The 13934-nt window shown below is 46.5% G+C and overlaps 1 protein-coding gene across 1 annotated transcript in view; it reads right to left on the minus strand.

Moving 5' to 3' along the window:
- Window positions 1-13934, minus strand: part of LOC104577440 (myotubularin-related protein 12-like) — a 37798-nt gene that overhangs the window by 7009 nt on the left and 16855 nt on the right. The window contains exons 9-10 of the mRNA XM_088522831.1: window positions 8496-8602; window positions 6230-6354 (exon numbers count right to left, since the gene is read on the minus strand). Of these exons, the coding sequence (XP_088378957.1) occupies window positions 6230-6354; window positions 8496-8602 (232 nt within the window). The remainder of the gene's footprint in view (window positions 1-6229; window positions 6355-8495; window positions 8603-13934) is intronic.

The raw sequence follows: 13934 nt of genomic DNA on the forward strand, positions 1-13934 counted from the left end.
CCAAGAAGTTTTTCAACATGGGAAAGGAAAACTTTAACCATAGGAGATGAATTCTTACTCTGAGATCCAGTTGTCTCAACTTTAAAGCATAGCTCTGTACAGAGCCCAACCCAAAGAGACTGGATTTGCCACTGGAGACAGACACATGAATGGATTTTAAAAGGGCTAGATATATTTATATGGTGTAAGACTATCTGGAAAAGTTTTAGGTGAGCTTTCATCAACTGTGAAGAGAGGAGAAAAAAAAAAAGGCATCAAAAAGGGAATCAAGGGAATCAAGAGAAACAAGGAGGCCAATGAGACACCTCTAAGTTGCTACAGTTCTAGCTACTAGTTGCTAGACTAATAGAAATGAGAGAGTGAATTTCACTAAAGCCAGCATTCAGAAACTCGGAGGCTTTTATAAGCTGATGAGGTCCATTAAAACCAGACTAGTTCACCTGTCCTGCATGAGCTACCTTGGCTGGCAGACTAAGGTACCTGGCAATTCAATTGCAACAACAGTTTGAGTAATCGCCCCTCTCCCTATACACACCTCAGGTATTTACTCCCAGCACATACTCGCTTCTGTCTTGTTTCTACAACTTTCAGCTATGATCCTTAAGTGCAGATGTCTATCTTGATTGTGCCTGTAACGTTTCTGCCTCCTTCTTATTCCCTCCTCATTTAGTTCATCCTTAAAATGCTTTTTCCCCTCCAATTCACTTTACCTTGGCCATAGAAATTAGTTGTCCTCTGAGCTTAAGCATTAGAATGCATCTTCAAAGCTCCCATCCGTTCTGGTGAGATTAGATATAGCCTTCTCCACTCTTTCCCAATTAGCTTCCTCAAATTCCTTATCTGACCTTTAAAAGGTCTTTCACATAGCAGGCTCCCCAATTCATGCTCTTCTCATTCTATTTTTAGAATTGCTCCCTACACCCAAATCTCATGTTCTGTAGCTTATCACCACATTCAGAGGACATCTACCAGGCCAAATTATACATAGCATCAACTTCCAGTTAAAAAAAAAAAAAAAAAAATTAATTCCTTACTGATGACCTATTTGTTCTATCACATCCAGCATGATCAAACTGTGGCCAGTAGGCCACAAGCCAGGGCACCACAACATTTGCCCCATTTTATATTGCCAAGGATCCACTTCCCAAGATAGGTCACTGTGCATATGCAGTTGGACCTTTTTCTTTCCAGAGATAAATTGATTCCTTGTAGGTAACGGCTCCGGAGTGGACGCTCACACCGTGAGACCCTTCCAAGAGGAGCTAAATTGGCGGCCAGAAGCTGCATAATGAAGAGCAAGCCCCAGAGCAGGGAGAGCGAGGCATCCCTAGCCCCAGGCGGCACTGATGCAGCACGCAGCAGAGCAGAGTCAGCAGGGTAGACGACCCAAGGGAGCGCGAGTAACCAGGAGCACAGCGAACAGAGCGTGGCCTGTCAGCCAGGGAATGGCACAGCAGTTAGCGCATGCAAGGTGTTCAGCAGGGAGCTCCCCAGCACATCTACCATGGCAATTACTCCTTGGAGGGCCGTGTCAGCACTTACTAAGAATGAGACGGGCACCCAGACTGATCGACTGGCAAAGCATGAGGCTGTCCAGGTGTCAGGCTGCAAGGAGTGCCATAGCCTGACACTTCCTTTGGACAGCCTGGAAAACAGCTGTGTGAGGTGCGAGCAGGTGGAAGATCTGCTCAGCATGGTAGCTGAGCTACGAGAGGAGGTAGAAAGGCTAAGAAGTATCTGTAAATCAGAGAGGGAGAAACAGGGACAGGTACCAAGAAGCACACCACAATGATCGACCACAGACTCCATCCCCCAGCTAACACAAGAGGGAAGAAAGCAACCTCCTAATGGATGGATCAAAGTCCAGGCTCATAGTGGAAAGAAAAAAATCACCTCTCATCTTACCCAATCCGGTACCCCTGGCCAATAGATACAAGGCCCTGGAGAAGGAAGGGCACTTAGTAGATAGGGATTCTTGCCTACCCTCTCCTCCAAAAAATAGGAGCACAATCAGAAAGACGAACCCCACGTATTGTCACCACAGGTATGAGGGAGAAAAGGCAGGTTATAGTTGTGGTCAATTCCTCCATTCAGGGAACAGAGGGTTCGATATATAGGCACGACCCTCCCCTAAGAGCGGTCTGCTGCCTTCCTGGGGCTTGGGTTAAGGATGTCATGCAGATACTTCCTAGCCTGGTTAGACCCACTGACTATCATCCATTGATGATCCTACATGTGGGAGGAGAAGAAGCGGCAACGCACAGCCTGAGGGCGATCAAAAGGGACTTTAGGGAAATGGGGCAGACAATTAGGAACTCAGACGCGCAGGTCATTCTCTTCCATTCTTCCCAGTGACGCCAGCAATATAGAAAGAAACAGGAGGACATGCTCCATTAACACGTGGCTCCGCCATCGCCACAACTTTGGTTTCTTCGGTAACAGGAAGCCTTACACAGCGGCAGGCATAATGGAATGTGATGGGATCCATCTTTCTCAAAGGGGGAAGAGAGCCCTGGGACATGAGCTAGCAGGGCTCATTGAGAGAGCTTTAAACTAGATTCAAGGGGGGAGGAGGGTATCATCGGGGAAGCAGGTTATGGGGTAGGCGATGGCCTGCCATGCCACTCGCAGCCACCTTACTCCATAGCCTGTATAGGGCACCCTAAGGCTGAAGAAGCGAGATGGGAAAACAAGAGACCTCCTGAAAGCCCACATAGCCAAGTTCCAGCTGCCCTGGATAGAAAGAGAGGCACGTTGAGTGCCCAACTCAAATGCCTCTATGTAAACACACGCAGCATGGGGAATAAACAAGCCAAATTAGATGTGTGTGTGATTGCAGGGCCATGACCTCATTGCAATTACTGAGACATGGTGGGACAGTTCTCATGACTGGAACATGGCCATGGATGGCTTTAGGCTTTTCAGGAAGGACAGGCCAGGAAGGTGAGGTGGCAGAGTTGCTCTTTACATGAGAGAGAAACTGGAATGCATGGAGCTCAGCATAGGGGAGGACAAAGCGCAGGTCGAGAGCCTGTGGGGGAGGATTAAAGGGCAGGACAACAGGGGTGACACTGGCGTGGGAGTTTACTATAGTTCTCCTAACCAGGGAGAGGAAGTGGATGAGGCCTTCTACAGGCAGCTGCAAGAAGCCTCATGATCCCAGGCCCTGGCCCTTATGAGGGACTTCAACCACCCTGATGTCTGCTGGGATAATCACACAACTGGAAACAGACAGTCCAGGAGGTTCCTGCAGAACATTGCAGATAACTTCTTGATGCAGGTGGTTAATGAGCCAACAAGGCGAGGGGTGCTGCTAGACCTGATACTAACAAACAGAGATGGTCTAGCGGGAAATGTGAAGGTTGGGGGCAGTCTTGGCCGCAGCAACCACGAGATGATGGAATTCACGATCCTGCGAGGAGGAAGCTGGACAAGAAATAGGATTGCAACACCCTGGACTTTGAGAGAGCTAACTTTGACCTTGCAGGAGCTCCTTGCAGGAATCCCCTGGGCAAGGGTCCTAGAAGGGAAAGGGGTCCAGGAGAGTTGGCTACTATTCAAGCAGCACTTACTCCAAGCTCAGGATCAGTGCATTCCTATAAGAAAGAAGATGAGCAAGGCAGGCAGGAGACCTGTGTGGATGGGCAAGGAGCTGTTGGGTAAAATTAATGAGAAAAAGAGCACGTGCATAATGTGGAAGAAGGGCCAGGCCACATGGGAAGATAGGAACATTGTCAGAGAACGCAAGGATGCAACGAGGAAGGCCAAGGCCCATCTGGAATTAGAGTTAGCGAGAGATGTCAGGGGCAACAGGAAGGGCTTCTAAAAATACATCAGCAACAAGAGGAAGGCTAGGGAAAATGTTAGTCCGCTGCTGATTGGGGAGGGTGCCTTGGTGACAGAGGATGCAGAGAAGACAGAGTTACTAAATGCCTTCTTTGCCTCAGTCTTTACTGCTAAGGTCAGTCCCCATGTACTGAGCCCGGAGACAAGAGAGAGAACCAAGAGAGAGGAGGACTTTCCGCTGGTCGAGGAGGACTGGGTTAGGGATTATTTAGGCAAACTGGACACCCATAAATCTATGGGCCCAGATAGGATGCACCCAAGAGTGCTGAGGGAACTGGCAGGGGTCATTGCTGAGCCGCTCTCCATCATCTTCGAGAGGTCATGGAGAGCAGGGGAGTACCAGAGGACTGGAAGAAACCAACATCACTCCAGTCTTCAAAAAAGGCAAGAGGGAGGAGGGAGGAGCCAGGAAACTACAGGCTGGTCAGCCTCACCTCCGTCCCTGGAAAGGTGATGGAGCAGCTCATCCTAGAGACCATCTCTAGGTACGTGAAGGAAAAGAAGGTGATCAGGAGTAGTCGGCATGGATTCACCAAGGGGAAGTCGTGTCTGACGAACCCGATAGCCTTCTACAATGAGGTGACTGGCTGGATGGACGATGGGAGAGCCGTGTTGTCTACCTTGACTTCAGCAAAGCTTTCGACACAGTCTCCCATAACATCCTCATAGGAAAGCTTAGGAAGTGTGGATTGGATGAGTGGACAGTGAGGTGGATTGAGGACTGGCTGGATGGCAGAGCCCAGAGGGTGGTGGTAAATGGGGCCGAGTCTGGTTGGAGGCCTGTGGCCAGTGGTGTCTGCAGGGGTCAGTACTGGGCCCGGTGCTCTTCAACTTGTTCATCAATGACTTGGACGAGGGCACAGAGTGCACCCTCAGCAAGTTTGCAGATGACACCAAACTGGGTAGAGTGGCCGACACTCCCGAGGGCTGTGCTGCCATTCAGAGAGACCTAGACAGGATGGAGAGCTGGGCAGAGAGGAACCTCATGAGGTTCAACAAGGACAAGTGCAGGGTCCTGCACCTGGGGAGGAATAACCCCAGGCACCAGGACAGATTAGGGGTTGACCTGCTGGAAAGCGGCTCCGCAGAGAGCGATTTGGGAGTCCTGGTTGACAACAGGCTAACCATGAGTCAGCAATGTGCCCTCGTGGCCAAGAAGGCCAATGGGATCCTGGCCTGCATCAGGAAGAGCGTTACCAGAAGGGTGAGGGAGGGGATCCTGCCCCTCTCCTCAGCTCTGGTGAGGCCACACCTGGAGTATTGGGTGCAGTTCTGGGCTCCCCAGTACAAGAAGGACATTGAGCTTCTAGAGAGGGTCCAGCGGAGAGCCACAAAGATGATTAAGGGACTGGAGCATTTGTCGAATGAGGGAAGACTAAGCGAGCTGGGCCTATTTAGTCTGGAGAAAAGAAGGCTGAGAGGAGATTTGATTAACATGTTCAAGTACCTGAGGGGTGATCGTAGGGAGGATGGGGCCAGGCTCTTCTCCGTGGTGGCCGGTGACAGGACGAGGGGTAATGGGTGTAAGTTGAAACACAGGAAGTTCCACCTCTGTATGAGGAAGAACTTCTTTACTGTGAGGGTGACAGAGCCCTGGAACAGGCTGCCCAGAGAGGCTGTGGAGGCTCCTTCTCTGGAGATCTTCAAACTTGCCTGGATGCCACCCTGTGCCACATGCTCTAGGTGTCCCCGCTGGAGCAGGGGGTTGGACTAGATGATCTCTAGAGGTCCCTTCCAACCTTAAGCATTCTATGATTCTGTAAGGCCGAAGCACTGTTTCATGACAACAAAATAGGTAACGTGTTAAAAACCAGAAGTTGAAAACCTAGGTTACAATTGCACAGAGCTCTCATTTTTATTCCTTTCAAGGGGACTCTTTTACAGTAGTTATGTTAGTAGTTAGTCAGTGACAACAGAAGAAAGTTCGCACCTCAGATGTTTTGAAGTGCGACTAGTTCATAAAAGGAGTTGAGGAAAAAAAAAATCAATTATCAGTTAGTCTCAACTCTTGACATAGCCCAAAGGCTTACAATTTTAACACTGAATATTCGATTTAAATGACCCAGGCGAGTTTGAAAAACCTCGCATGATAGTTCAAAACCAGCTCGTGTATAACTTGCACTGCAGCTCTAGTAATTGCTCTAACTCTTCAAAAGTCATTTTCTGATACTGTGACAGTTTAGCAAGTCATATTAAGTTTGAAAACTACAAAACTTCATTAACACACCGGTAATGAGCACAGTCTTCAGTTACATGTTTAGAAGGCTGTTTTTAACTACAAATGAAAACAGAACATCAATAAAGACAAGAGCTGCATTCACCAAAAAGCTCAGCATTGTTTTGCATCTCGGAGACTAAAGTAATACATTAAAGTTAGACTTACCTATCAAAAAGAGCTGTTTAAATCTTGTGTATGCAGTCTGGATTTCTTGCAGACACGGAAGGCTGCTGGACAGGTCCTCCGTTTTCAGGAGCTCATAGGGAGGATTACTAATTGTCCTATAGATTCTAAATCAAATTATCAAGAGATTAAGCTTTCTGCTTCACACACAAAAGTGCGAACTACTATCACTGGAAACAAAGTTAACATACCTAATTTGGAAAATAGCTATAAGACTAAGAAATATACATAGTGGAAACTTCATCTTCCCCATGTATTTTAAAATAATATCAAGAAGCCTGCCTACAAGTTTTGTTAATCTTAACTGTTACAGTGATATAAAAGAGACAGTGTTTGTGCATATTTGTGGAGCTTTACTAATATTATGAAGATCACTGCTTTATATTACTGTTTTTTTGAATAGACACTGTCTCTCCAGAGGTGAATCCAGAGAAAGGGGATTGACAGGAACAGCTAACTCTTCCAATATACTTCCAATTTTTGTTCATTTTTACCACGTGAAATGCATTCTGACACTTAGTTGCCAGATCTGCTCACGAAACACATGAATAAAAGGAAGGAAATAGTATGGACTGAAAAGAGTCTACATCCTTTTGTACTTACCTACACTGCATATCTGCTCATCTCTCTCCTTAGAGGGGAGAGCAGGAAGAGGCAGAGATGAGCCTGGACTAGATAAACCTTTGGTCTGAATTAAGTACTCAGACAAACATCATCCCAGATGAGTGTCAGCTTAGTAAAACCATTCACAATCATGCTCATGTTTTATTGTTAAGATCTGGAAAAAACTGCTCTTGATTCTACTTAAGAGTGAAGCCTCATGGGCACTTGGCCAGTACAGAGAAAGGAATTTGCTGTATGTTTCAACACAGAAGTCTGTTTTAAGCAGGAATTACAGGAGTCGAGCTCAGAAATACTGATTGTTAGAGCTATTTGGGAATGTATCGGTTCTTTGAGAATGGAATGAAAACAATCGTTTGTGAACTATAACACTTGTTCCAAACTGAAATGGGTAGTTCATGACAGAAGATCAAGCTCTGCACAAACCTTTTCAACAAGCTGTCAATAATACTCATATGCTGTGTGGTTAAGAGATCAGATTACCATTACAATAGCATGTTAACACATCCTTATGCACAATTTGCATGTACATTTTTCAATTTAGTGGTTAACCACTAATACTCCACAAGAAGAACATGGCCAGCAAGTTCAGATAACCAAAGAGGAGGGCCCAGAATATCAGTTAATATCTTGTTAAAGCTTACTGATAGTTTTTCTTACTTTCACAATTTGAAAAATAACATTATAATAAAACATAAATCATGTGAACATCCTCATTTCAAAAGGAGGATGTTAGAGAATCTGCAGGAAGGGTTAAAAGCCTTTACCATGCGAGTATATTTAACTTCAAAAGCAAACAAACAAAAAGCTTTAAATACCTAAATAAGCTACCATCTAGCTGCTCTGTGCATTTACCAGATTCTGAAGCACAAATTGCTAATAGTGAAGTAATGTGCACATATGAATCCTAACTAACCTATCTTGCAGGTTAAAAAGCCTCTCCAGGACTCTAAGTAGAGAAACTAGAGAAAGCAACAGCATGTCATCGCTGTAACTGCTAGCCAGGCAACTGTGCTCTTCCCCTTTTATCAGCTTTGACATTTTTCAGCCTTCTGCTGTGCTCACTAATTCAGCCGAAACAACGTACTACTGTCTGGCATTGCACCTGAAAGCAGCAGTAGCGAGCTACTAGATGTAGATGTCTCAGCCATTTTAGATTACAAGAACAAAACATAGGAGGACAAAGATCTAGTTCTGAGATGACAGCTAACCTTACAGAAAGGCTTAAAGCTTAGCTTGCAAGTTAATGTTCAGTAATTAAAAGCCTGGACTTCTCTTGCTTGCAAACACAGTTGAATCCTTCAGTTAGTGATGCTTGCACTGCAGGAAAGATCTACAGCATTTGGAAATGCTTTATTAGCTTATTTCTAATTGCTCCATCTATTCACAGGAGGTAAAGATTCACCAAGCAGACATTTCCCCAAATAAGTCTTCAGTGATGTTACAGTCCTGCAAGATGGTGATGCTGGTTAGGCTAAGAGCTTAGAGCAATACCACTGTAAAAACTACTTTTAGATCTAGAACTTGTTTCCTGATGTGCGCATGTATAAAGACAAAGCATATATGGAAAAAGAGAAGCAAGGTCCATACCAAGCAAAGTGTTGTGGACAGAATAGCTATTACTGACCCATCCAAGAAGGCTTTTTGCATTTGTGAAGCAGCGTCATCCTGTTCTTTGGGAAATGCAGACATTTTGAGAAGAGCAGCCCCATTACGGCAAGACCAACACCAAATCTGCAGAAAGACATTTATCAAGTACTAATTAGTCGACTGCCTAAAGAAAGCATCTGCCAAGATTAACTGAGTCCAGTAGATTTCTCCATGCTATGCTCTGTTGATTTTTTGATGCATCCAGTGAACCCATCAGTAGCAAACCTGTACATTTGCACCAAAACTAAATGCCTAATTACACTGTTATCAGCTGCAAACTTTAAACAGAGCTTTAGGCAGGCACAGAGAAACAAGATCTCAGATTATAATCAAAACACTACTTTGTCTCAGAGGTGAAAAATTGATCAAAATGGCTACTGTCAAATTATGCTGGAAATATGCCAAAATAAATAATCTCTTAAGTAGCTTTTATGTAGTACCTATCAGTTTCTCTACACATACATAATAGTTTTTTTTTCCTTATATTTCAACCTCAAGATAACTCACAAAAAACATCATCATGCATTCCCACATGATCTGTGCATATGTCAGTGTTATCTAGGCATACAAAATATATGATATTAAACAAGAACTCCACAACTAACTCTAACTTAGGATTGGCTTTTCACAAGGAACACCTGCAACTACTGAGCTTCTCAGTTCCCTTATATTCACCACAGGTTTCATGAGTCACATCATCCACTTGCAGTTTCCACAGAATCTTAACTCACTTTGAAACTTAAGGTCAGTATTCATGTTATCAGGAAAATTACAGAAGCCAAATTAGGACTCAATCACCTATATACATCCTTGTTTCTCTCCAATAACTGCCAAAAGAATCAGTAGGTTTAATCTGAGGCTACTCATGGAGAACAGAAAGGAAACTAAGCTGGCTTCTACTTTCTATGATAAGTCTACAGTTTGGAGATGGCATTAAAAACCTAGTAAGGGGATCTGTTCCACCAACTCATAATCAAGAGGCAAACCTCCGAAGGATGCAGAAACCCTACAACCACCATCAAGGGTGGAAATAGTGGTTATAAGCCACCTCACTTCCACTTCTAACAGAATGAGGACAGCCAAGCTTGTTTTGACACTTGCTTCAAGAAAAATTTGAACGTAATTAGAAAGCTTCTACAGGGCCTCTGAACAACATGAGACAATTAATGTGGGGGAAGAGAGGAGGAGAAGGGAGGAAAGGAAGTACAAAGCAACTCACACTTTACTCCTACCTAGCAGCTACTGTAGGCTGTCATGTTGACTACTTGAGAACAAGTTAGCCAAGCTACTTGGAAGTTCACTGTCTGAAGGGCCACATTAGGCAGTACAATACACGAGCATCTTCACAATAGACCAATTAATTTAAAAGCATGAAATGCACATTGTTTTTACTGGCAAATTGGATAGACACTTAGCAACTAGGGTAAGGCCTCAGAAGTGATATTTCTTTGTTCCTGTTTTCTATACTGTCTTACTAGTTCTTAAACTACAGTGCTACATTGGAAGTTAAAGTCGCCTTGCTATAGGAAGTAGAATAACATATATAATGCCATTTTCTGTCACGACTGGTGGAACTAGCTTTTCAGTTGGCTACTTGGCTTTGCAAGGATGCTGCAATCACCACAACCATACTATTAGCGACACCCAAGCTGGCTGATTGAAGGTATTCATCTAGACCTGCACATACGTAACCTTCACCTCAATACCTAAATAGCACTTCAAGCCATATGAATGCTGCACCATTTCGATGGGGGTCAGATACTTGTCCTCATTAAAAATACAGATGGAAAAAAATACTGGTAGCATGTGCAACTATAGCACATTAGGCATTTGATAACTGAATGTGGGATGTAAACCAATAAGTCTTGTATTTTGCTTTACACGCCTTATGGGAATACAGGAAAACTGTGTCTCTTCTTCCAATATCTGTTGTCTTCTACAGATGGAGTGTGCTACATGTCAGCTGTTAAACAAATTCTGAAGTTAAAATGCAGTAACAGCAAGATCATCAGGTAAAGCTTTGCCTTCTTAGAAATATATACCCTCCTTAGAATCAGCTTAAGGTTGGAAAGGACCTCCAGAGGTCATCTAGTCCAACCCCCCTGCACACACAGGGTCACCTAGAGCACGTGGCACAGGACTGCGTCCAAGCGGGTTTTGAAGATCTCCAGAGAAGGAGACCCCACAACCTCTCTGGGCAGCCTGTGCCAGCGCTCTGGCACCCACACTGTTAAGAAATTTTTCCTTAAGTTCCTGTGGAACTTTTGGTGCTTCAGTTTGTGGCCATTACCTCTACTTCTGTCAGTGGCCACCAGTGAAAAGAGGCCGGCCCCATCCTCCTCACTGCTTCCCTTGAGGTACTTATAGACACTGATTAGATCCCCTCTCAGCCTTCTCTTCTCCAGGCTGAACAGGCCCAGCTCCCTCAGCCTCTCCCCATAGGGCAGATGTTCCAGGCCCTTGATCATCCTTGTGGCCCTGCGCTGGACTCTCTCCAGCAGCTCCACATCCCTCTTGTACTGTGGGGCTCAGAACTGGACATAATACTCCAGATGCGGCCTCACTAGGGCTGAGTAGAAGGGCAGGATCACCTCCCTCAACCTGCTGGAGACGCTCTTCTTAATGCACCCAAGGATCCCATTGGCCCTCTTGGCCACGAGGGCACACTGCTGCCTCATGGTCAACTTGTTGTCCACCATGACACCCAGGTCCCTCTCTGCAGAGCTGCTCTCCAGAAGGTCAGTCCCTAGCCTGTACTGGTGTCTGGGGTTATTCCTTCCCAGGTGCAGGACCTTGTTGAATTGCATGAGGTTTTTCACCGCCCAGTTGTCCAGTCTGTCCAGGTCCCTCTGGATGGCAGTGCAGCCCTCTGGGGTATCGACTACTCCTCCCAGTTTGGTATCATCAGCAAACTTGCTGAGGGAGCACTCTGTGCCTTCATCCAGGTCCTTGATGAATAAATTGAACAGGACTGGACCAAGGACTGACCCCTGGGGGACACCACTAGCTACAGGCTTCCAACTAGACTCTGCACTGCTGATCACCACCCTCTGAGCTCTGCCATCCAGCCAGTTCCTAATCCACCTCACTGTCCACTCATCTATCCCACACTTCCGGAGCTTGCCCAGGAGGATGTTGTGAGGGACGGTGTCAAAAGCATGATTGCCCCTTGATGAATCCATGATGACTACTCCTGAGCACTTCCTTGTCCTCCACATGTTTGGAGACAACAGCCAGGATGAGCTGCTCCATGACTTTTCCAGGGACAGAGATGAGGCTCACTGGCCTGTAGTTGCCTGGGTCCTCCTCCTTGCCGTTTTTGAAGACTGGCGTGACATTGGCTTTCTTCCGGTCTTCTGGCACCTCCCCCGTTCTCCAGGACCTTTCAAAGATGGAGAGCGGCCTAGCAATAACATCCGCCAACTCCCGCAGCACTCTCAGATGCATCCCATCTGGGCCCATGGATTTGTAGATGTCAGGTTTCCCTAAGAGCTCTCTGACCCAATCTTCCTCTACCCAGAGCAAGTCTTCCTCGCTCCAGGCACCTTCTCTGGTTTCTAGGGTCTGGGATTCCAGAGGGCTGCCCTTGGTAAACACTGAAGCAAAGAAGGCATTCAGCAACTCTGCTTTTTCTGTGTTCTTCGTAACCAGGATGCCAATCCCATTCACCAGCGGACCCACATTTTGCCTAACCTTCCTTTTACCATTGATATATTTGAAAAAGCTCTTATTATTTTTAACATCTCTTGTCAGATTTAATTCCAATTGTGCCTTAGCTTTCCTCATCACATCCCTGAATTCCCTGACGACATTCCTATATTCCTCCCAAGGAGCCTGGCCTTCCTTCCCCCACTTTCTGCATAGTGCCGCCTTCTGCTTGAGCATTGCCAGCAGCTCCTTGCTCATCCACGCAGGTCTCCTGCCCCCTCTGCCTGACTTCTTACACACAGGGATGCACTGTTGCTGGGCATGGAGGAAGTGCTGCTTGAAAACTAACCAGCTCTCTTGGGCCCCCCCTTCCTTCTAGGGCTCTAGCCCATGGGATTCTTCTGAGGAGGTCCCTGAAGAGGCTAAAGTTGGCCCTCCTGAAGTCCATTGTTGCAAGGCTACTTACAGCCCTGCCTCCTCGTTGGATCCTGAACTCCACCAACTCATGGTCACTGCAGCCGAGGCTACCCCCCACCTTCACATGTCCTACAAGTCCCTCCCTATTTGATAGCACGAGGTCCAGTAGCCCACCTCTCCTCGTCGGCTCCTCCACAACCTGTGCCAAAAAGTTATCGTCGACACTCTGCAGGAACCTCCAGGACTGCTTGTGCCTGGCTGTGTTGTCCTTCCAGTTGATGTCGGGGTAGTTGAAGTCCCCCATGAGAACCAGGGCCTGTGACTGTGAGGCAATATCCAGCTGCCTATAGAAGGCCTCATCAACCTCCTCGTCTTGGTCAGGTGGCCTGTAGCAGACACCCACCACAGTGTCTCCCACATTAGCCTGCCCTCTAACCCTTACCCACAACCTCCCAACTCGCTCATCCTCCACTCCCAGGTTGAGCTCCATGCATTCCAGTTTTTCTCTCACATAAAGAGCAACTCCACCACCTCGCCTTCCCAGCCTGTCCTTCCTAAAGGGCACATAGCCTTCCATGGCAGCGCTCCAGTCATGTGAGCTGTCCCACCACGTCTCTGTGATTCCAATGAGATCATGATGCTGGGACCGCACACAGAGCTCCAGTTCGTCCTGCTTATTCCCCATGCTTCACGCGTTGGTGTACAGGCATTTCGGGGAAGTAACCGAGCCTGCAGGTTTCCCAGGAAGGGTCAAAGAGGACCCTCTATAATCATATCCTATCCTCACTTCCCACTACCATACTCCTCTTGGACACCTTCTAGCTTTGGCTGCATGCCACTAATTGCCCTGTCCATGTAACACTCCCTGTCCCCCTTCATGCTTAGTTTAAAGCCCTCCTAACCAGGTTGGCCAGCCTTTTGGCAGAGACGTGTGCCCCTCTTGCTGAGGTGGTTCTCATTGTTCCCCACTAGCTGGTGGTCATCAGAGTCCCATGGTCATAGAAACCAAAACCCTGTTGCCAAGACCAGCAGCGCAGCCAGTTGTTAACCTGTAATATGCGTCTTTTCCTCCTCATATCCATTCCCCTCATTGACAGGATAGAGGAGAACAGAACCTGGGCACCCAAACCTTTGACTGCCATCCCTAGGGCTCTGAAATCTTGTTTGATGTTACTCAGTTTCCCCATGACATTGTTAGTGCCCACATGAAACACTAACAGGGGATAATAATCAGACACTTGGACAAGCCCTGGCAGTCTCTCCGTGATATCCCTTATCTGAGCCCCCAGTAGGCAACAGATTTCTCTGGACAAGGGGTCAGGTCTACAGATTGGTGCCTCCGTGCCCTGCA

Source organism: Tinamus guttatus, unplaced genomic scaffold (assembly GCF_059628265.1).
Source record: "Tinamus guttatus ecotype Peru unplaced genomic scaffold, ASM5962826v1 Tinamus_guttatus_pri_ptg000168l, whole genome shotgun sequence".
In the NCBI taxonomy this organism is placed as follows: domain Eukaryota; kingdom Metazoa; phylum Chordata; class Aves; order Tinamiformes; family Tinamidae; genus Tinamus; species Tinamus guttatus.